The 24,662-nt window shown below is 43.0% G+C and overlaps 1 protein-coding gene across 2 annotated transcripts in view; it reads left to right on the top strand.

Moving 5' to 3' along the window:
• Positions 1-24,662, top strand: part of FBXL7 (F-box and leucine rich repeat protein 7) — a 215,568-nt gene that overhangs the window by 85,675 nt on the left and 105,231 nt on the right. For both annotated transcript variants that reach the window (XM_082234499.1, XM_082234498.1), the window contains one exon: positions 4,372-4,461. Coding sequence is in view for 1 of the 2 variants with exons in the window: in XM_082234498.1 (XP_082090624.1) it covers positions 4,372-4,461 (90 nt within the window). In the remaining variant the exon portion in view is untranslated. The remainder of the gene's footprint in view (positions 1-4,371; positions 4,462-24,662) is intronic.

The following is a 24,662-nucleotide window of genomic DNA, read 5'->3' as shown; positions in this document are numbered from 1 at the left end:
CCTTTTCCTATGTGTAGCATGGTCAACCTGTTGGATAGTACATATTTGCTATATGTCATGGATCATGCTTTATCCCACCCCCACCCCCCTCAGATTTGTACAGCAAGCAGGCTGGACAATGCCATGCCAAACACACTTATACCTAGTGTGTGTGGTGCTGTGGTCTAAACCACTGAGCCTCTTGGGCTTGTCGATCAGAAAGTCGGCGGTTCGAATCCCTGCAATGGGGTGAGCTCCCGTTGCTCTATCCCAGCTCCTGCCAACCTAGCAGTTTGAAAGTATGCCAGGGCACGTAGATAAATAGGTACCGCTGCGGCAGGAAGGTAAAAAGTATTTCCGTGTGCTCTGGCTTCTGGCATGGTGTCCCATTGCAGCAGAAGCAGTTTAGTCATGCTGGCCACATGACCTGGAAAGCTGTCTGTGGACAAACACCGGCTCCCTTGGCCTGAAAGTGAGATGAGTGCCACAACCCCATAGTCGCCTTTGACTGTCAGTCAGTCAGTCAGTTTTATTGCACATAGCCAAAGGCTGCCACAATGTACGCAGAAAATATACTGGATTGATACAAAAGACTTAAAACATTTATACTATCAAAACATTACGTACTCTAAACAGAGCTATAAAAGTATCCCAATATACAAATCAAGACATTAAACAATAAAATTCATAAGCTAAAATCATCGCATGGCCACTAATATATCAAAAAACAATGTCGATTAATACAGTGTGCAGTTTATACTTGGAGTTTGGTGACAAAGATAGAGCATAGCCTGATGTAGATAGTTAGGTAAGGTAAAGGTACCCCTGCCCGTACGGGCCAGTCTTGCCAGACTCTAGGGTTGTGCGCTCATCTCACTCTATAGGCCGGGAGCCAGCGCTGTCTGCAGACACTTCCGGGTCACGTGGCCAGTGTGAAAAGCTGCATCTGGCGAGCCAGCGCAGCACACAGAACACTGTTTACCTTTCCACTGGTAAGCGGTCCCTATTTACCTACTTGCACCCGGGGGGTGCTTTCAAACTGCTAGGTTGGCAGGCGCTGGGACCGAACGACGGGAGCGCACCCCGCCGTGGGGATTTAAACCGCCGACCATGCGATCGGCAAGTCCTAGGTGCTGAGGTTTTACCCACAGTGCCACCCGCGTCCCCGATGTAGATAGTTAGGGTCAAATAAATTCATCTCCTTTGACTGGACTTAACCATCCAGGGGTGCTATACCTTTTACTTTTTATATCTGTAAGCAATGAAGTTGTGGCCTAATTTGAACCCAGGATGCTTGCCAGAGTCCTTATTTACCTGTCACTTGAGATAAGAGGGCAGCAGGTCAGGTCGCTTGGGCACACAATTTAGCTTCAAACTGGTAAGTATTCAGACACCTCAACATGGTTCTAATGTTACCCTTAGAGTTTTGGCGCATGTTGACATTTCAGGCATTCATTTTATCTTTATGCCACTTTCCCACACACAAACACAAAAATCATGCTCCAAGCAGCCTACAACAAAGAAGACAGGAAGGCATTTCAAACAAACACCACAAAAACAATTTCATAATAACAGAGCAAAACAATATCAGATATAATAGCATGCAAAAAGCCACATTTTCAGACGTAGGCCGGTTCACTGTCCCTCAGACCATGTGGTGGGCCAGACTATATTTTTTTTTGGGGGGGGGAGTACGAATTCCTATGCCCCACAAATAACCCAGAGATGCATTTTTCTTCGTTTTTTATCTTTTCTTTTCTTTTCTTTCACTCTTAGTTTCGTGTTTTAATCTGTAAGGTTTGGAATTGTTTCTTTCTTGTTTTGGCGTATTGTTATATTTTGTTGTTAATATTAATAAATATTATTTTTAAAAAAAATAAACAAAAGCACACATTCTACTCATGTAAAAAAAACCAGGCAGGCCCCACAGATAACCCAGAGATGCATTTTAAATAAAAGCACACATTCTACTCATGTAAAAACATGCTGATTCCTGGGCCGTCCACAGGCCTGATTGAGAAGGCGATTGGGCCGCATCTGGCCCACGGGCCTTAGGTTGCCTACTCCTGTTTCAGTACTATAAAGGTAACAAGCTTACATTAACAGCATCCAAGAGCAAATATAACTAGGGAGCTTCATAGTTTCCCCTTGGTCCTAGAAACATCCCTTCTATTGTGTTACACTTACTTTTTGTGTGTGCCGCATTTGATCTTGACCTCAGCCGTTTAATGTGCTCCTCCACTGGTTCAAAAGAAGCCCATTTGAGAGTCTAAACAAGGGTTTTAACTATCCTGTCCTTGCGCTGTTTTTCTAGTGGGAAGGGACTCCTTGTGTGGTCTCTTTCCTTCTGCCACAAAGGCAAGTCAGTATCTCTCACAATTGCTCTTTGTGTAAACATGGAATCCAACATGCGCATGCACATATGCAGAAACCAGTTAAATATTTATGCCTGAGAGATGATCTCATAGATTGTCTCTGTACGGAGGAATCCTTCTTTCTGATTTGATATGTGGACAGCATCACTCCTTTTGCGTTGTTTTAAGAACTGTTTTAAACCTATGATGTAGCTTTGAAAGGACTGTTCCAAAACTCCTTATTGTGTCACTCTGGGGCTTGTTTTGCTAAATTTATCTTGTGGTTTCTAATACAGTGGTACCTCGGGTTAAGAACTTAATTCATTCTGGGGGTCTGTTCTTAACCTGAAACTGTTCTTAACCTGAAGCACCACTTTAGCTAATGGGGCCTCCCGTTGCCGCCGCACCGCCAGAGCACGATTTCTGTTCTCATCCTGAAGCAAAGTTCTTAACTCGAGGTACTATTTCTGGGTTAGCGGAGTCTGTAACCTGAAGCGTCTGTAACCTGAAGGGTCTGTAACCTGAAGGGTCTGTAACCCGAGGTACCACTGTATCAGAATATGTTATTAACAGCAGTGTTGCAAATGCATTTTCACAAGTTACTCGTCCCCAAAATGTTTTCCTAAACTGCCTGCCCATACATGGTTGTTTGTGGTATATTGACGGTTGGAAAAGGAGAAAATAGAAGCCCTCTTTCAAGCGACAAAATTGTAGTCCTATCTAGCCACCTGGGGTTACTTCTCACTTGTTCCAACTGTCTCGGGTAAACAGCTATTTGCAACTTGACTGTGAGATTGTCCGGCTCCACAAGTTGTCTTCTTTTATTCTGACTCTCTACCCTGTCATGGCCAAATTCTGTGTTTGAGAACGTAAAAGGGCTAATAAAATCTTTGTGAGAATTCAGCTCCCCTTCCCTGCTTTCTCTCTGATGATATAGGCATGATATAGTGCAGCAAGATTGCTCTTGTTTGATGTAATAACTAGTACAGTAATGGATCAACTTGATAGGAGTTCACCAGCCCAACCATGTCTGAGGCTTGATAGAAAAGCCCAGAAACTACCTTGGCCCTATACTTGTTTTCATTTATATCTAAATGCATGTTGTGTGTTTTCATCATCATCATAGAACTGTAGATTTGGAAGAGACCACAAGAATCATCGAGTCCAACCCTCTGCAATGGAGGAATCATTTGGCCAACATAGGACTTGATTAAAAGTCATGGTCTACCAACTGAGCTATTTCAGATGGGCCTTTGGCTTGACCCAGCAGCCTCTTCTTATGTTCTTAGCTCTCTTTTTTTAATTTCACAGGATATCTGGAGACGACAAGGGATGCTAGTGGATTTCATCTAACAACTTTTGTTGCTACTTGTCTTGTTTTCTTCTCTTAATGGGTTTTAATATTGGCTTTAGAATACTTATTTAGAATAGCCAATTCCAATGGGATGATGATGATGATGATGATGATTACAGTGGTATCTTGGGTTAAGTACTTAATTCATTCCAGAGGTCCGTTCTTAATCTGAAACTGTTCTTAACCTGAAGCACCACTTTAGCTAATGGGGCCTCCTGCTGCCGCCGCGCTGCCGGAGCACAAGTTCTGTTCTTATCCTGAAGCAAAGTTCTTAACCTGAAGCACTATTTCTGGGTTAGCGGAGTCTGTAACCTGAAGCGTATGTGATCCGAGGTACCACTGTATTACATTCTTTGAAGTGTTGATCTCTATCCTTATGCTGGCTATTTGCAGTAATAAACATTGACTGACTTGACTCTATCGTGTATCACAAAATACTTCTGAATTCTGCTTTAAAGTGGCTTGACATGCTATTCAAAGCACTTTGGGACACATGGGACGAGGTGTGTTTGAACGCTTGGGTCAAGGCCACTGGGAGGATTGTCTGCTTTTGTACATTTCCAGAATTCACCCAACCATTTTATTTAGGAACCCAACCTGGGCTGAAAACTATAACCACATACTTAAGGTGTTGCTTGGAAAAAACAACAACTGTTTTCTAACGCTCCTGATTTTCCTTTGTAGGTAAAGGCAGCTCAAGCCTCTCATCCGACGTGAGTTCAAGTACAGATCATACTCCAACCAAAACTCAAAAGAATGCCGCCACCAGTGAAGGTATGCCAATGGTATTCCTTGTCTCTGTCTTACTGTCCAAGTTTTTTTTGGGAGGGGGGTATATTTCCCCCTTTTGATCTTCAGCTAAAAACAAAAGATCAAAAACCAACAAACAGCTGTAAAGCAGCATTAATTTCCAAGCCAGTCTTTACTTTCACATTTTTTCTCTTAATGTGTGGGGGCTCGTGACAGTTGGGGGGGGAACCCATATCTTTAAGAGACATTGCAAAAGGTGCTCTATAAGACGCACCTTTTCCCTTCTAAAAAGTAAGGGGAAATGTGTGTGCGTCTTATGGAGGCTTCTGGTTCAGTGGTGGTTTGAAAGTTTGATGAATCTCACCTGGAGTTAGGAGTAAATGTGTCCTTTTCGGAATGTGGATGTTTTGGTGAAAACGTGTGGTAGATGTAAAGGTCAATATCTATCTTCAAGCACAATTGGAAATATAACCACTTTATGACGATGCTTTTTACAGGAGCAGTAAGTAAACAAACCAACCCCTGTGTTGCAATATGAGCAATATCAAAAGCAACATGATGGCCAGAAACAATAACAATGTGAAAAACTTTATGGAATAATTCAAAACATCAAAACTAACAAACTGAAGTCTCTGAAAGTCTCTGAAAGTCTCTGAAAATCCTTAAATGAATCACGGTGCCAGACTTTACCCGGCAGAGAGCAAGTTGTGAAGCTTTGTATAATCAGCCAATGTCCAATTCTGATGTCCAACTCTGAACTCTGCTGAATAGTGTTTCCGGATAACAACTACTGTTTCATTGAATTCTTCATCAGCCAATTAGTTCAACACCAATCTTTTTTCAAATAGATATAATGAATAATACTCTGGAACAGTGCTCATGCAATTAACGTATTTTTCGCTCTATAAGACACACTTTCCCCCTCCTAAAAAGTAAGGGGAAATGTGTGTGTGTCTTATGGAGCGAATGCAGGCGGGAGGCTCTGCTCAGCGCTCCCTTTAAAGAGCCGCTGTGATCTGTGAGCTGTGATCCCTCTTGCTGTCCTGGCTTCTGGAATTCAGAATATATTTTTTCTTGCTTTCCTCCTCCAAAAATTAGGTGCGTCTTATGGTTTGGTGCGTCTTTTAGAGTGAAAAATACAGTATGTAGTCAGTTAACTGGGGCCAAGAGGCATTGATGTTGGGCAGAATTGACTTACTGGCAGGAATGCCAAACTGGTGCGTTCTTGCCCCCTAGTCTTCACCATTATACTACGCCATGCAAGCTCTTCTTGCTTATAGGGGTATACATAGACGTGCTGTGGCCACAGTGATTTAGCTCCAATCCAAAGCTCATGTGCTCTGATAACATGCATGACGCTCTGGTTGTGAAGCTGTGCCATATTCCAGAGGGATGTTAAGCCTAGTTCCAGAGGCCAGTGTTTCCCAAACGGCATCTGTTTTTGGACTACAACTCCCATCATCCCTAGCTAGCAAGACCAGTGGTCAGGGCTGATGGGAATTGTAGTCCAAAAGCAGCTGGAGATCCAAGTTTGGGAAACAGTGCCGTAGACTTTCAGCCAGCTTGGCTTCCCATCTTCTAGATAGAAATGTAGGACGCCAACTTGATTCTGTGTCAGATCTTTGGTTCATCGCAGTTAGAATTGTCTTATCCTGCATGGCCTTACAACTGAAACAGAATTACCTTCCCTAACAAAGCACAGCTCAGAGCTAGGCCCAATTTTGCTGTGTAGTGTGTTGCTTGAGATTTTATAGTCGAGACTGCTTCATTGCTTTATTTTATTGGTCTTTGTTTTTTTGGCACTGTTGCTGGTATTATTGTATTAAGCTGTTCCTGAGCTGCTTTGAGAGCCTTGGCTTCTGCTTAAGCAATTCAAGACCATATTAGGCTTTTGGGGTTTTTTTGTGGCGATCCGGCAATGAAAAATGACTTTACTATTTGGTTGATTAAATTTTCGTAGATAATTCATACCGAGTGATTATAAACTCTATGTTAAAAGTATTATAGCAAGGACCACTCACTGTGTCAAAAGAATGTGTGGCGTTTTTGTCCAATTTAGTTGGCTGGGGTTGGTTTACTGTAAGAAACGACCAGAGTCTGGTCTCTCCGGCTGGTGTAAAAAATGTATTTTGTCAATGAGTAATGTAGAGTAAGCTTCACGCATTAGCCTGTTTTGAGACTTCCGGCCAGTACCCAAGTGGCTTATTTTCTCCAGACTTGTAAAAACAAATTCAAATTCAAACTTGCAAAATAAAAAGATTTCGGGAAGGCGAATTATGGGAACTCTTTGTACTTCGTTTCCTGCCCCAGGAACCCAAAGCGTGTGCCTCTTTTATAAGGCTTTTTATACTAGTATGTTTTGGTTTCATTTGATATTCCTGTTTTGTACCAACCACTTTGGGCTTGCTTTTAAAAATATAATTTGCCTATTAAACATAACACTCAAGAGATATTAAGCTGACTCCACTCCAAACCAATTCCTTTCCTGGAAAAGTGGGGGAGGCGGGGAGCAGGAAAGGTTCAGAGGTAAAAAATATCATTCTCAGCTGACTTAGATGGTAATCCATCCCTGAGATTGTATCCAGAATGAGATCAAGAGTGGCCTTTTTGCTTGGGCACTCTCTTCTTCTCATCCTCCACTGTGGATGAGAGTTACTAAATGGATCCTGGAATCTCACTAACCCTGCAAGGTTTAAAACAAAAATCTAATAATCTTTGATCACCCTTGGTTTTCATGTACCTTCCTCTGCTTAAATTTACTTTGCAAGCTTCTTGGGACAAAATCTTGTCTTTGAGCCATGTAGCAAAGATCCATGGATGCTGATATCACTATAAAACTAATAACCAAAGCAAGTTCTTTGTTGCATTTGGAGGAATTAGGGCACCATTAAGCTCATCTGGATAAGCCCATGGTGCTAGACCAACACCATGACTCTAGTGAACTCTGCAAAAATGGAAATAAAGACACTATAGGAGCAGACGTTGCTTCCACTCAACCACCACAAAAAACTCTAACAAGAAATACACAGGTGCTCTTTTCTCTTTAATCAATCAGACTTTAAAAATAACTTTGCCTATGTTTCATCTCATCTATCATAACCCCTATTTTTTCCTGTAATATTAACACAGATTTGCCAAGAGTAATTAAACCTATAATGATTCTGATTATTTATTCAAACTACTTTGCAAAACAACAACAACAACCCCCTCTTTAATTTTTCTCTCTGGATGCATAGGCATTCAACTTAAAACACTTAGAAACCTCCCTAAAGTGGGAACCCTGACTCATCAGAGTTCATGATTGTAGAGATGTGTTTGTTTTTTGCTAAGGGTATTTAGTTGTGAACACTCCTAAAAATTCTCTCCTGAACTTTGTATTAATTACACAAAGAAAAGAGAGAGTAACCTAAAACATTGGAGGTGAGGGTCTGAAAACACAAAACCAAATTTGGATGCCTTTGGGCAGAGACTTATGTATTAATAACAATTTTGATAGCTACCTTGAAAGCAGAATTTTTTACACACCTGCATTTTGGACTCCTTTTCCGTGGCCTCATCTTCACTTGTCTCCTCATGTTGTTTTTCAGCTTTTCTTGTTGCTTTTCCTTCCTCTTTTCCATTGCTATCATCAATCCATTGGGCTCTGGCGACCACATGACTGTTTGGGGCCACCTGTGATGATATTGTGGCTGATTCTTACATATAAACGCACATGGGTGCTATAACCAGAAGTGGGGACATCTGAGGTCAGTGACAGAGAGAGTGAAGAAGACGCTGCCAAGCCCTGCATAGAAATAATGCAAATATGTCTGCAACAATTGCTGAAGATCACCAAATAAAGAGGAGGAAGCAGTTTCAGATACACAGAAAAATAATGAAACAAAGTAGTTAGCTTCAGCTCGGCTCTATGAATTATGTCCTATAAGTGATGTACGTCAAGTATGACATTTGGTTTGCCAGAACAGAATTCTTCTAACTCCAAAAGGCTGGGAAGTGATTAGTACAAGAAGTATTCATCAGAAATCGATTCACTGATTAGTCTCCAAAGTCTTACCTTGACTCACTGTATCTTTCCTAATTATGCATTTTAACATTCTGACTATTCCAAACACTATCTGGGTTTCTAATTATTCATTTTAAGAGAGATAATATCACAAGAGGGGACGCGGGTGGCGCTGTGGGTTAAACCACAGAGCCTAGGACTTGCCAATCAGAAGGTCGGCGGTTCAAATCCCCGCAATGGGATGAGCTCCCGTTGCTCGGTCCCTGCTCCTGCCCACCTAGCAGTTTGAAAGCACGCCAAAGTGCAAGTAGATAAATGGGTACCGCTCCGACGGGAAGGTAAACAACGTTTCCGTGTGCTGCTCTGGTTTGCCAGAAGCGGCTTAGTCATGCTGACCACATGACCCGGAAGCTGTACGCCCACTCCCTCAGCCAATAAAGTGAGATGAATGCCGCAACCCCAGAGTCAGTCACGACTGGATCTAATGTTCAGGGGTCCCTTTACTTTACTTTAATATCGAAGACTCAAGATTTACCCACACTGGAAGAGTGGCAGACGCAACTGATGGACTATATGGAATTGGCCGAGATGACTGCCAGGATCCGAGATTTGGGAGAAGAAGCAACGGAGGAGGATTGGAAAAAATTTAAGGACTATTTGCAAAAACTTTATAAGTTATATGAATTATAAGAATTCGCAGGATTTGGAAAGGCTAGCTCCAGCAACGAGATTGGGTTTATATGAAACTAAGTTATATTAATGAAAGGACCAACGTTTAAATATAACATTATATTGGTTTTTGCAACAAATGGATAATAAGTAATTTAAACTTAAACGTAACTATCTGAAAGTATAAAAGAATGCACGAAACAAGGTTATAATTTGCTGACATTTTTATTGTTAAGAATGCACTGTGAGGGGGATGTGGGGAAGTCCGGTAGTTGATTGGAAAAAGTTTTGAAATGATGGAATGTTCTTTCTGCTTTTTTCCTTTTTATGTTCTTTTTTCTTGTTCTTTTGTATGTCTCTATCTGGAAAAATATAATAAAAATATTTATAAAAAAAAACAAAAAACTTTACTTTAATATCATGAGGTGCCATTCGGACACGGTGCCAAATCATAGCTTGGCATTATGAAGAGGAACAACCACTAGTCTTGTGTTCATGCACACTCTCCTTCCCTTGTGTCTGGTAACTGATAGTCTTTGCTCCTGGTTTGCAAACCAGGCTTGAGCCAGGACCTACATTAAACCCCACTATGCTTCATGGGGGCTGCTGTGAATTTTGTATATCTCCCCTTCTCTGGCGCAGCATTGCCCAACTTAGTGCAAGCAGTGAGCTCACCCGAGGCAACACATGTGTACCTTGGACAGCTCCATGCAGAGCTCAGGCCAAATACTGCATGAGAGCAGAGCTCAGATGTTGCTTCAGCAGCAGTTACTCTCAAACAGAGCCTTTCGTAGGCACTGCAGCTGTGTCTCTGTAGCTCACCCTGCCTTCATTGAGAGGTGCCTCTTCACTTAAGTGGCACAACCATCTCCAGGCGTCAGAACAAAAGGGGGGCTGCAGTTGCACTGGGGCTTCTGAGATGGAGGCCTCTAAGTTAGGGAAGCCCAGTGTTTTTGGACTATAGTGCCTCTTATCACTGACCCCTGACTGTGCTGCCTGGGGTTGATGGAAATTAGAGTAAGGTTACCATATTTTTTCAATGAATCCGGGGACACTTTTTTTTTTGGTAGCTGAGTAGCAATAGGGAGTCACTAATGGGGATGGTGAGGCAAAAAACCATGGGCCCAAGCACACATGCATATTGCATAAAGCTGCAAAGCCCTTCTTTCGCACCCTGTTGGAAGTCCAAAAAGATTGTATAAGTGATAAGATTTGTGGTACATTTTATAATTTATATGTTAAAATTAAAAATATATATATATAAAGAAACATAAATGCACAGAGTTTTTTAAAAACTGGGCAACGGCGTGCCACCCCCCCCCCCCGTGACTCCTGAGCCTCCCCCGATCTGTCAAAACGAAGGGGGCAGGAGATCTGTCCCACCAGACATCCCCAGTTCACCTTTGGCAGTAGCGGCAGCAGCGAGCAGATCCTGAAGCCAGCCAGAGCCAACTGCACTACCAGGCTGGCTCCGGGCTGCTGAGGCTGCCACTGCCACGTTTCCTAGGGACAGATTTGCAAATCTGGGGACATTCCGGGGACAGAATTTATCTGGGGACAGATGTGCAAATCTGGGGACTGTCCCTGGGAACTGGGGACATCCGGTAACCCTAAATTAGAGTCCAAAATATCTGGAGTGCATCAGATTAGAGAAGGCTGCTGTGGGGTACCATGTTAACAGGTGGGTACAAGGAGGGATTTTGAAGGTGCACCTTATCATGCAGAAATGAGAGCCTACCTATAGATTGTGCTCACACGGTTCTTCCCATCTCAACTGCCTTATCTGGTGCTTGAGATTCTGATATTTTCCAAATGGATTTTCTCTTACTCTGTAAAACGTGCTTTTTATGTGATATTATAAACTAGCTCAAGCTCAGTTAGCTTTGCACGAGTGAAGGAGCTTCCCTGTTGGTCATGGTACACAAAACTCCAAACACTGGTGAGCTTCCTGCAGTTTCATGTTCAACTGTAAGCACTGGGATTTCTACATTGGGGTGTAAAGCTACAGTTTGGAATGTGCCAATAAGGAGAATTAAAGCTCACTTTAGATGGGAGGAAGGCCAAAAACTCTGAAACATTCAAGGTAAAGAATGTGTCCCATTGGTTAAGAGCTAGAGAGAGAGGATTTTCCTAGTTATTTGTTCCATGGGTCCTCACTCCCATGTGTTCTGCTTTATAGTTTAACTTGGAAATGTTCTAAGATTGCTTTTGGGAGTGATGCATGTTTGCCCTCGGTTTGCATCATAGCCCCATGTCATTACTTTTTAAAAACAAAACAAAAAACAACTACCTTAAAAAAAAACGGACAGCAAAGCTAAATTAAGCATTTAACATAACATGTAGTTTGGCCTCTAGTGCAGTCATTTAATCAATGTGCCTATGTGTGTTTTTTTAAAAATAATTTTTATTAACAAACCAATCAAATCACATTAGTTCCAAATTACAAAGCCAAATTTTAAATTTTTGTTGGGGGTACCCATGCTTCGAGCTCAGAAAGGGATCCAATCATCTCTTATTGCTGCTGCTTTGATGTTCACAGTTCTGTCCATATGATGTTTACAGTTCTGTCCATTCCTCTCTTTGTTTGTTTTCCTTTACAAGTCAACTCTTCTTATTATTATTGTATATTTTTCCTTTCTTTATAACCTCTGAAAGTCTACACAAGCGAGTTGAAACAAACCAATGTGCCTATATGTTAGAGGAGATTTGCAGACTGAAAACTGCAGCAGACAATGCATTTGCAACTGTATGAATAACATCCAGAAATCAAAAGTGGAATAATGCCAGGTTTGTTGGTAAATTGGTGCCACTCTGAAAGCAAGACCAAAGAAGTCAGAACCTCTAAAACTAGCGAGAATTTTTTTTGTAAGCACCTCTAGTTGAAACCAGGACTGTGTATATTATTATTATTATCATTATTATTATTATTAATTACCCCACCCATCTGACTGGGTTGCCCCAGCCACTCTGGGCAACTTCCAACACATATAAAAACACAATAGCATTCATTTAAAGCATGTCCCCTATAGAATCTTGAAACTGTAGGTGCTGGTGATTGTAGCTGTGTGAGGAATAAACTACGGTTCCCAAGATTCCTTGTGTGTTGGGGGGGGTATGTGTGCCTTAAACCAAGACTACACCATTTAATCCTCAAGTACAGTGGTGCCTCGCAAGACGAAAAGAATCCGTTCTGTGATTCTCTTCGTCTAGCGGTTTTTTCGTCTTGCGAAGCAAGCCCATTGAAGGATTAGCGGATTAGCGCTATTAGCGGCTTTTAGCGGCTTATCTGCTGATTGGATCAGCTGATAAGCAGCTTAGCGGCTTAGAAAAAGGGGGGGAAAGGGGAAAAAACAGCAGGAACTCGCAAGACATTGTTGTCTTGCGAAGCAAGCACATAGGAGATTCGTTTTGCGAAGCACCTCCAAAACGGAAAACTCTTTCATCTAGCGAGTTTTCCGTCTTGCGAGGCATTCGTCTTGCGGGGCACCACTGTAAAATGAACATTTTAAGAAAATAGCCCACCCTCTGAAGATGACTGCAGTCTGGGGGAGGAGCATTTTCAGACACACCCTCTGAAATCTACAAAATGTGACTTTGGTCCAGAATATCAAAAGCAGCCACATGTAAACCAGGCTCTGTGTGCTGAGAATAATCTTCAACTTGGTAGATACACACATGACGACACAGGGGCTTCCATCCACCTTTCCCTACCCTTCTTTTCTCGGCTTATTTTATCTCTCCTCAAGCAGCTACTTGTCCCAAGTAAACCCACCCTCTAGAGCAGTGTTTTCCCAAACCTGGGTCTCCAGCTGTTTTTGGACTACAATTCCCATCATCCATGACCACTGGTATTTCTACCTAGGGATGATGGGAGTTGTAGTCCAAAAACAGCTGGAGCTCCAAGTTTGGGAAACATTGCTCTAGCAGCTGTCCCTCAACGCTCTTGCTATTCAGAGGAGTGAGCAGCCTTGTGCACACAAAAGATGGACTGAGCTCAAATACAGTTTGTAAGATCTAAGAGCAGCAGCCAGCTAAAGTAGCAGTTTGCAGCTGCCTCCTCTCACAGCGCGATATATGATCGCTCGCTTTGCTGCCTATTGTGTGGTCAACGCTAGCTCTGCTTTGACTCTCATTTTGAAATTTATTAGTCGTGACATAAGTCTTGAACTTAATACCTGGTGGACCAAAGGATATAGAACGGATCCCAGACCTCTTAAATAGTCTTCATACTTTTAAGCTGTGAAACTGGCTGATAGGAGAACCAGTTCTCTGTGCTAAGCCAGGATGGGCACGCTGTCCAGACTTGCGGTCGCTTTCTGTGGAGATTTCTTTTTGCAAATAATTTTTGGAGGGCAAGTGAAGAAGAGCTTGTAATTGGTTTGTGGTGAAGGTAGAGGCCAATGTTCTTTGGCAAAACAAGGCCTGGAATGTGTGGTTTTTGGAGTGTTAAATAGATTATTATCTTTTCTTCGCTTTCCATATAACGCCAAAGCCTTTTTTTTTTTTATTAGCTCCGTATCGGAGCTTATGGAGCAAATACCACCATTTGTGTAAACTCTAGGCTTCTTTCTCTGGAAAATTTACTGGAGCAAGTTAAAACCGCAGAGCCAGTGTGACTCACTCTACATTTTATATTTATATTTTTGCACAAAACAAAACTTTGCTTGTAGTTGACTGATCTTGCATATCTTGCACCTCCATCGTTCTGCCCGGACAGTGAGGTCCAGCGCCAAGGGCCTTCTGGGGGTTCCCTCACTGGGAGAAGCCAAGTTACAGGGAACCAAGCAGAGGGCCTTCTCGGTGGTGGTGCCGCCCTGTGGAACGCCCTCCCACCAGATGTCAAAGAGAAAAATAACTACCAAACTTTTAGAAGACATCTAAAGGCAGCCCTGTTTAGGGAAGCTTTTAATGTTTAATAGGTTATTGTATTTTAGTGTTTTGTTGGAAGCCACCCAGAGTGGCTGGGGGACCCAGCCAGATGGGCGGGGTATAAATATTATTATTATTATTGTTGTTGTTGTTGTTGTTGTTATCTTATTTGTCTTGTGAGCCGATTCCCAAGGTGCTTTTTGGGGCAATGTCTGTTACCTTTCTCAGGCCCTGAGAAAAGGAACAGGTCTTTTGTTTGCTCATACTCTCCTTTCTTGTCCCCTACCTCTCACTATGTGACAACACCTGAACTGGGTAGGACATTTCTCCCCCAATAAATCACATCATGTGATCGATTATGTGAGGTGGGGCTTACCTGCCCCCCAATATTTTATTCAAGTTGGCACCCCTGGTTCTGAAAGTGGACAGGATTGCCTGCCAAGGCCCTAAGGCCAATGTTCCCACTCAGAAGACTTTGGGATCTTCATGGTCTCTGAACTGAGTGCCTGGCACTTGTAACCTTGGACACTTTTGTCAGATGTTAACCCTCACACAACCCTCACTTTCTGCATAAGTAAGAGGGAGTCACGAAAAAAATGAGGAAGCCCTTCGTGACAGCAGCTTAATTCTAATAACACCCTCCCATCAGATGTCAAGGAGATAAAGAACTATCTGACTTTTAGAAGGCATCTGAAGGCAGCTTGTTTGATGTTTTATTGTGTTTTTAATATTCTGTTGGGAGCTGCCCAGAGTGGCTGGTATAAATAACAATAAATAATAATAATAATAATAATAATAATAATAATAATTATTATTATTATTATTATGTATTTGAACCCTGTGGAGTCCAGTTGACATGTTTCTTCAGAGGCAGATTTAGCAGAGCGCCACTGGTTCAGTTGCACTGGGCACAGAGCCTGGGAGGCACTTCAACTATGATGCAGAATGGAAGGCGAGAGGTGGGGGGACTGCATTTTGGTGCTGCACAGGGCGCCATGGACATGTGAAAGCCCAAAGTCCACCACTGTTGTCAGCCATCACATTGTACACCACCACTACAGAACAACAAACCCCTGTGTTGCGAACTTAACACAACAATCAGATGAGCACACGTCTGTCTGTCAATCTTTGAAAGTCCGTAGAAGTATAATAAGTCTATAGTTGAAACAAAGTAATAGATGGTATCCTGTGGGCTAAGCGGTAAAACATTTTTTAGGCGTTCATGGTGCCGAAGTAGTAAGTGAATAACAATGTAGGACAGTGATCCCAGATAATCTGACTGTTTCACTGGAATCTTCTTCAGCACAACTACAAAAGAATTCAAATATGAAACAATGACCTGTGTACATGAAAAATATATAAACTTCACACATTACAACCCATATGCTACAAGATTGACAGACGTGTGTTCATTTGATTTCAAAAATATTAGAGAATTTACAAGTGTACACATTTTGTTTTTGTTGTACTAAATTATGTATATTATGCAATAAGAATCGCGTGCTATCTAGTATACTGGTCTTTGTGTTGCTTGTGTTGTTTGTTGCATCACATTGTACACAACTGAGGTCAGTTGCTAGCTGCCTTTGGTGAGCAAGAAAATGGTGGCAACGCCACCACCAAAAACCCAATATCAGGAAGGGGATGGGACAAAGTTTGAGAGTCTAAGTCCTAGTGGGATATCCAAATTATTAGAAAACCCAAACCGTGTGTGTGTGTGTGTTATGTAGATAAATGGAACTACATGGGATGGGGAGAGTATTCAATAACCTGACACAAGCATAAAGTAGAGGAGATCTCACAGCACTGAATATCAGTGGTTTGTGTAAAAGGCTTTTTTTTTTTTTTGGAAGCTCTTCTGAAAAAGGCTGTTTGTTCTTAATTCTGTTTACTGCTTAGTCTTCAGAACACGTTGCTGCCATTCCTTGCAGAAGGGCCGATGTGACGCAGATAAGTTGGCGAGCGTTGCAGTTGCAGCATGCAAGACATTTGTATAGTTTGCTTACAAGATTAGGCACTACTGTGCTTCATACCGCTCAATGTGCCCATTGTAAAGCACATTGCTCCATGGGCTGGTTCTGCCAGGAACAACATACTTAAACATTTCAATGGAGAGAAAAAGACAAATGAGCTGCAAAGAGGATCCAAATGTTAAAACTGCAAAGGCAATTGAGGCAGCTTGCTCCATCGCCTGCTGCATTAACTTTCCGGTGTTCCAGCTACCAGGGAACTTGCTCTTGTGCTTCTGTTGTTAACAGGGGGGACCAATATTCTGACGGTTTCAAGCTCATTGAGTACAGTGGTGCCTCAGGTTAAGAACTTAATTCGTTCTGGAGGTCCGTTCTTAACCTGAAACTGTTCTTAACCTGAGGTACCACTTTAGCTAATGGGGCCTCCTGCTACCGCGGCACGATTTCTATTCTCATCCTGAAACAAAGTTCTTAACCTGAGGTACTATTTCTGGGTTAGCCAGTGTGGTGTAGTGGTTAAGAGCGGTGGATTCGTAATCTGGTGAACTGAGTTCGATTCCCTGCTCCTCCACATGCAGCTGCTGGGTGACCTTGGGCTAGTCACACTTCTCTGAAGTCTCTCAGCCCCACTCACCTCACAGAGTGTTTGTTGTGGGGGAGGAAGGGAAAGGAGAATGTTAGCCACTTTGAGACTCCTTCGGGTAGTGATAAAGCGGGATATCAAATCCAAACTCTCTCTCTCTCTTCTCTCTCTCTCTCCCCCCCTTCTCCTCTGGCCAGTGACCCTGCTTGCTGGGAGATGTAGTTCAGGAACATCTGGAGGACCCAGGGTTCCCACACCTGCCCTATAGCATCAGAGATTAACTAGCAGTATCAGAAAAGAGGCGCATGAGAAGCCAACAGCAGGAGGGAGATGTTTAAGAAGCAGCTGTCTAAGGAAATGATAGGAGAAGGAAAGGAAAAGGGGGTGGGGAAAGAGCTGCGTGTTGCCAGGAGCTTTTAGATGTAAAGGGAGAAGTTCATGCTGACTTGAAAGAAGCAGCCAAATCTCTGACTGCAGCCCTCCATTTGTAACTTAAGCTCCAAGATATTTCCAGTTTCCTCATTGTAAATATGCCTGCATGGAGACTGACAGAGGGGACAGAAAAGCTCCAAGGAAGCTTATCCCAAAATGTAGGCAACATTTTCCTTCCCCTGCCTTTCCCCAAAGTCAATCTGCCTTTTGGTTAGGCTTCATCCATGGAAAACGCAAATTGCAGTAAGCTAGGGTGATGGAGTTCTGTTAAGGGAGGTGAACAAATCTGTCTTAAAAATAAAAACGATGACATCCTGCTTTCTTCCCATAATCTGTAAATGAGGCTCATTCTTCAAGATATTGCAGTATGTCACTTACCTGACAGCTGGAGTTTATCAGCTCTGGGCATGCTAAACTGGGATGTGCTGAAGTTGGATGTCTTGCCACTGTTCTAGACCACAGCTTTCTGCCTCCTCCTGAATGTGGGATAAAGCTTTCTCCATGTCCTGCTCGTTTGCTCCTTGAAGCACCGGCCAATTTGGCTGAGCGAGGCAGACGTGAATACATCATATTACAATTCACTTTCTGCCAAGTCCTAGGCAGCTTCAGCGATGTTGTGGAAAAGTCCAAAGCAAAGAAAGAGAGAGGAAGTCACAATTAATTTAATCTTCTCCAAGGCTACACTGTCTGCAAGGCTCAGAGACGCACAGCAGAGATGGAAAAGACCTGTTCACTCACCGAAAGCCACAATTATGCCTCATGTTCAAATGCTGGTAAAAAAAAGAGAGAGCAAGCAATAAGCAGTTTAAAATAAACATACACTCGTACCTTGGTTGTCGAACGCCTTGGTACACAGCTGTTTTGGTTCCTGGATGCCACAACCCTGGAAGTGAGTGTTCCAGTTTGCGAACATTTTTTGGAAGCCGAACGTCCGACGCGGCTTCCGCAGCTTCGGATTGGCTGCAGGAAGCTCCTGCAGTCAACCGGAAGCCGCGCTTTGTCTGTCAAACGTTTTCAGAAGTTGAACAGGCTTCTGGAATGGATTCCATTTGACAACCAAAATGTTAAGTTGTGGGTGAACATATCAGACGACACAGCGATTCTTCAAACAGCTCTTGTTTATTCACAGGCCAGAACTGAACTAAACTGAAGGGTTCAGTCAGCCTGCTTATATAGAGCTCCAGTACAACGTAACTGTAACAATTTTCTAAAACTATCCAATCACTGAATGTCACTTTCGATCCCTTATTTGCCTAACTATCTACAGTATGCCCCTCCTGGCCCAGGGTGAGAACTTCAGTACATAACAGAAGGTACGAGTGTACTTGAATAAACCAGGGAGAGCAATAGGGAAGTATTTAACATCTGACATTTTAATGTATTTTTAATCTTTTGTTGGAAGCCACCTAGAGTGGCTGGGGAAACCCCGCCAGATGGGCAGGGTATAAATATCATCATCATCATCATCATCATCATCATCTGTGGGCCACTCGGTTTTCCTGACAGTGGTCTGGCTCCAGAAATATATTTTGCACCTGAAACACATCAGGTTATTAAATGGTTAGGTTCTCTAATAAAATTGGCACCATTTGTAATTACAGTTTGCGTATGTATGCTTGGGCAAACCAGGATCACTGTATACTAGATCCCTCTCTTCATGCATCCAGCTCCCGGCATATGACTTTGCTCTTTTGACTTACAAAAATTGATGTCACACTATCACAACTTCTTGATCACAAGTTTGATAGGGTCACCTGGGATATTTGGCAGAGCATAACTACGTTCCTTCCAACCAGCCATTGTTTTGCAATATAAAGGTAAAGGTAAAGGGACCCCTGACCATTAGGTCCAGTCGTGACCGACTCTGGAGTTGCGGCACTCATCTCGCTTTATTGGCCGAGGGAGCCGGCGTGCAGCTTCTGGGTCATGTGGCCCACATGACTAAGCTGCTTCTGGTGAACCAGAGCAGTGCACGGAAACGCCATTTACCTTCCAGCCGGAGCGGTACCTATTTATCTACTTGCACTTTGATGTGCTTTCGAACTGCTAGGTTGGCAGGAGCAGGGAAAGAGCAACGGGAGCTCACCCCGTCGCGGGGATTCGAACTGCCAACCTTCTGATCGGCAGGTCCTAGGCTCTGTGGTTTAACCCACAGTGCCAAACGCGTCCCGTATTTTGCAATGTAGCTGCTGTCAATAAATTGCTGCCGTCAGTAATCTTCCTTGAGTGCATAGCTTTTTGATACAGTTGAGGAGGCCTGTGAATGAAGATGTTGGGATGGTGTAATCCAATAGGATCTGAAATATATCAGCCTTGCTGCCTCCTGGTTATAGTGCTGTGCTGTGGGAATATGTTACCAGAAATTGGAAAACCATTCTCGGTTTGATGTAGAGTGTAGAAATAAACAGTCTCTAGGAAAAGTAGTGAGATCTTTAAGGGCAAATAAATCAGATAAGCAAATTGAGAGTTTTTTGGCTCAGCGAAGCGAGTATAAGAACCTTTTAAGAAACAAAGAAAGAGAATTAAGTTAATAAATTTTGGAAACCTCTTGGGCAATCTGTAATTTAATAGAAATGAAAAATGCATTTGGATCTCATAAGCGCTTGGACCTAGGCAAATGAAACCAGTTATGGAGGGGTCAAATTCTTAACCGAAATTGCTGAAATTGGTCTCACATTTTGAAAACATGTTTAATGGAACTCGTCAAGAAGCCCAGGCAGTGCCTGTTGTGATGTACGAAGTAGTAAATTGGACCTGATGTTCGCATACTGGCCAGCTGAAAATGAAATGGAAGTAAGATGTCTTGCTCCCAGAGGGGACTTGTTGCCACCACATATTGTTCAAATTGATCGAGTCACTTGGTTTACTACAATAATACAATAAACTCTTTTATGATTTTATTGTCTATATTATGCCAATAAAGGCTGAATGAATGATGTTCTTATATGGGGCTGCAGATTTTCACTAAAAGGCATAATCTCAGGGGTGGGGGGTTATAGTGCATGGTTTTGATAGTTGAAGTGCCTCTTAAAATTACCGTATTTTTCCGTGTATAAGACGCCCCCATATATAAGATGACCCCTATTTCTTGAGCCCAAAATTAAGAAATAAATTTATATATATATTTAATTGCAACATTCCATGTATAAGATGACCCCCAATTTTAAACTTTAAAAATTTGAGGGAAAATATAGTCCTATACACGAAAAAATACAGTATGCTCCAAATTGGCATATCATACTTGTTCAGCTTCGAAAATCACCTCTGGGTGCTTAGAGATCTATGTTTTCTGTCTAACTTTATGCCCACAGACAGCAGTTTTAGGAGTGAACGGCTAACAGTATCAAATTGCACTTTTCCCTACATGAGTTTTCTTCTTATTATTATTTTAGAGGTCAGCCTAATACTGTACATTGGCAGATTTCAACTCATGGACTTGTTCCAAGACTTTAGTTAGAGAGCAAAGCTAGCACAACCCAGAGGACAGAAATCTTGCCAAAGCAAATCAGAATGGAACGGCATAACTTCAACAGCATTCTGACCTCTTCGGCCCTGGAGCGTTGCCAAGTTCAACCCGGTGTCCCCGTGACACTTGGATCATCATGAAGTTTCATCTGTAAAAATACCCTTTTGTCTGATAAGGGGCAACACATTGGATAAAACAATTGCGAGTGTACTGCATTGAACCAAAATGTGTGTGGTTTACATGGAAGCAGCTGAATGATTAGTTGAAAGGATGTGCAATCAGAAGTATCATTGTTAGATGGTGCAGTACAGTAATGAGTGATAAGAGAGATCAGTAGTTCAGTTCACCCACAACCAGCTAAGGTCAAGAAGGCTTCAGTGGCCTTGTGAGTTCAGAAGGATGTGCATTCATTTAGCAGTATTTTTGCTACCCACCACAGTCTCCTGTATGGACGCGGGTGGCGCTGTGGGTTAAACCACAGAGCCTAGGACTTGCCGATCAGAAGGTCAGCGGTTTGAATCCCTACAACAGGGTGAGCTCTCGTTGCTCAGCCCCTGCTCCTGCCAACCTAGCAGTTCGAAAGCACGTCAAAGTGCAAATAGATAAATAGGTACTGTTCTGACGGGAAGGTAAATGGCGTTTCCGTGCGCTGCTCTGGTTCGCCAGAAGCGGCTTAGTCATGCTGACCACATGACCCAGAAGCTGGACGCCGGCTCCCTCGGCCAATAAAGCGAGATGAGCGCCGCAACCCCAGAGTCAGCCACGACTGGAGCTAATGGGGTCCCTTTACCTTTACAGTCTCCTGCAATACGTTGCAGTTGAAGAGCCACTGAGTTTAAGAAGCAGCTTTCAGTGTGTATATGAAGGCTGCTGTTTTTTAAAACAGGAAAGGTTAAAACTATGTATGAGAAGATCAGTAAGTGCCAACAAAAATTTTTATTGATTGATTGAATTTATATATTGCCCTATAACCATAGGTCTCAGGGCGGTTCGAAGAACAAAATCAAAATATAAAACCACAAAACATAGTCAAAAGAAAAACAACAACCCAATAATGCCCTTCAAAAAACCCCACATTTTAAAAAGGCATAGGATGTTAATCAAATCAACCAAAGACCTGGTTAAAAAGGAATGTTTTTGCCTGGCGCCTAAAGGTGTGTAATGAAGGTGCCAGGCAAACTTCCCTGGGGAGAGCATTCCACAGACGGGGAGCCACTGCAGAGAAGGCCTGTTCTCGTGTTGCCACCCTCCGGACATCTCAAGGAGGGGGCACACGAAGGAGGGCCTCAGAAGATGATCTCAGGGTCCGGGTAGGTTCATATGGAAGAGGCAGTTCTTGAGATACTGCGGTCCTGAGCCGTTTAAGACTTTATAGGTCAAAATCAGCACTTTGTATTGGGTCTGGAAACTTCCATGAAAGGCTCCTCACTGCTGCTGATACTTCCCTCTAATTTACAGTCCCAGGAAAGGAGTGTTCCTAGACACATTTTCTGCTCATGTAAAAACACCAGACAGGTCCCACAAATAACCCAGAGATGCATTTTAAATAAAAGCACACATTCTACTCATGTAAAAACACGTTGATTCCCGGACTGTCCGCGGGCTGGACTTAGAAGGCGATTGGGCTGGATCTGGCCCCCGGGCTTAGGTTGCCTACCCCTGCTCCACATGAACTGACCACGCGCCCTATTGCACATTCCAGAAACTTCTAGCGCACATTGGGAGGGTGGTATTCTGTGTCCAAATAATCAGTGCAGCAAGAGTTCCAAAGTTTTAAAACAAAAACAAGCCATACTGGTCCAGGAATAGCTGAGTGGATCAACTAGATCTCTGAGAATAGCCCCTAAAATCACTGGATCCTTTAGCATCGCTCTAGAGGCGGCTGTGCAATGGGCTCTTACAAGGGTACTGGGTAAGCAAATCTAGGAACACGCTGGCTGCCCTTACTGATAGGAGACGACCTGTCTTCGTTGAATTGACATATGAAGTATGAGCAATCCTTGGCTTTGCGTGTTCAGACCTATAAATCTCGCCCTTAAATAAATTCAGACAAGACTCAAATTTTGGTTTGGTTTTTGGCAGAATTTAGGCCACAACTTCATTGATTATAGCAAGTGAGTGGTTGCATAGGCTCTGGTTCGACTAGCTCCCTGCACCCTTGCAGGTGGCGCTGACCCAAGGCACCAGCATAGGTCAGCCTAGGGTGAACACCTGGATAAGCGGAAAGCCGGGAGCAGGCTATCTCCACCACCCAAATGCCCCCCTGGACTCAGGCACAGGCACAACCCCCTCACAGGGGTTGACCAAACCATCGAGTCCCTGGATTCCTTTAACCGAATACCCTTCACATAGGGATGGTGAGAGCGTTCTCCCATCCCTATCACCTGAACCAGAGCCTATCCGCAACCTTACAAGTTGTGACGATTTGCTACACGGCAGGCGAAATCCAAATGGCAACAGCCAATCAACCAAGTGAGGAAAATTCCTGCTGTGCCCTTGTCCCAACGACACAAGACACACAATGGCATAGCAAGGTCAAGTGCACAGCCCTAAATATAGGGAGAGGTGGGTGGGTGTTCCGATGCACGAGCCAAAAGAGGAAGCTCTGGGTCACGTGCATGGGCATAAATAGGTCCCTTGATCCATTTAGCTTGTGTCTCATTGGCCTGATTAAACCCAGCATCAAGGGACCTACCAATTGAGTGTTGTGGCTATTCAATCCAACCCACCCACAACACAGGGTTTGGTTGCCAGGTCTCACCGCAACATGTGCCCTCTTTAAGGGAGGACCCGATTTTCCATGTAGCCCCTCTAGATAGGAACAGTCTCTTCTGCGTTCTGCCCTGCACCTGGCAGATTTCTGACCCAGTATAAAGAGGGAGCCATTTGGTTGGTGTGAGTTCCATTTCAGAGTGGTTGAAATTTCCTGCAGAAATGTCAGGTGACAAATGGGTGGTTAAACAAATTTCCAGAGGTGTAGCTTTCCTTATGTAGCCCATTGTCCCTCCCCTTGGCAGGCAAAATGGGGGGAGGGGGGAGAATAATAAATTATTCAAAGTAGGCATTTTTTAAAATTTGTATAACACAAAGGTCACAGCAGATTTCTTACTGGAACAGAATTTGGGTTACCTTGGTGGAGAATCTCAATCTTCTCCCCCACCCTGTTTTTAAGTGCCGGAGTACACACAGCCCTGACAAGTATTAAACAAAGGTAGAAGTTTACAAATGTTGCATGGTTCTCAGATTATGAAAACTCAATGTCATGTTCCAGAAATAACGCAACCCCATTTGCTTACACTTTCTGCCGCCTCCTTAGCAAAACTGTTATTTTAGTGCTTGCAAAATGTGTCTGACAGGCACTCTTACTGCCTGCCTTTTTTATTTATTCTCAGATTGTTCAACCACTATCGGCAGTTCACATGATGTGTTGTATTTAATTTCCTTCTGTCCCTCTGTCTCTCTTTATTTAATGTAATCAGCCAAAGAATAAAGCAGTTGGAATATATTAAAAATGCATTCAAATAAGCAAGTGAAATGTCTGTTTGATCCCTCGTATGCGTTGCAAAATGAGGATATCCAGACATTCACATGTACAATGTTAAAGTTTCTTTGTGTTTTCAGCCAGGAGTGCCTCACTTTTTAGAACTTTTGTTAACACTGCCTTTGAAGAGAGCCCTTCAGAATATCATACACATTCAGCCAAGCTGCCAAGACTAGAGGCAGCTGTATTGGTCAATGTGTAGCAGGATTCGCTCGCTAAGCAACTGGCAAATGAGAGGGGTTTTGTTTTGGGCGGCTCTTCTCAGAATGAGAAGCCCAGTTCTAGTCAAATGTCATTACTCCAGCACTACGAATACCGTCTAAAGGCAATAAGTCTCTTTTTATTAACATCGCCTTTTCCCCCAGAAGAAGAGGCAGGCTAGGATTTCTGTGTATGCCAATCAATCTTTTCCTAACCAGTTCTGTGGATTGTAGTTCTGATTCATTATTGACAAACATAGTAGAGAAAGCAGGAAATCTGCTGTGTATGATATTTGGGAGAAACAGATGTGTGAACATCATGTGTGAGCTGCTTAAAGGGCTTACAAAACTGTGGCTGCATATGGTATGCTGAATATTATTTATCTCCAGTTTTCAAAGAGACAGGGAGGTGGTTGTATTACCACCTGGCCAGATCCGTCTTTCTAGTTCAACAGCTTCTGCAGGATGTCCATCTCCAATCCAAAAAATACA

Source organism: Podarcis vaucheri (assembly GCF_965113315.1).
Source record: "Podarcis vaucheri genome assembly, chromosome: 8".
Lineage (NCBI taxonomy): Eukaryota > Metazoa > Chordata > Lepidosauria > Squamata > Lacertidae > Podarcis > Podarcis vaucheri.
Note: the sequence above shows the minus strand (reverse complement) of the source record. Positions and strands in the feature narration are given on the sequence as shown.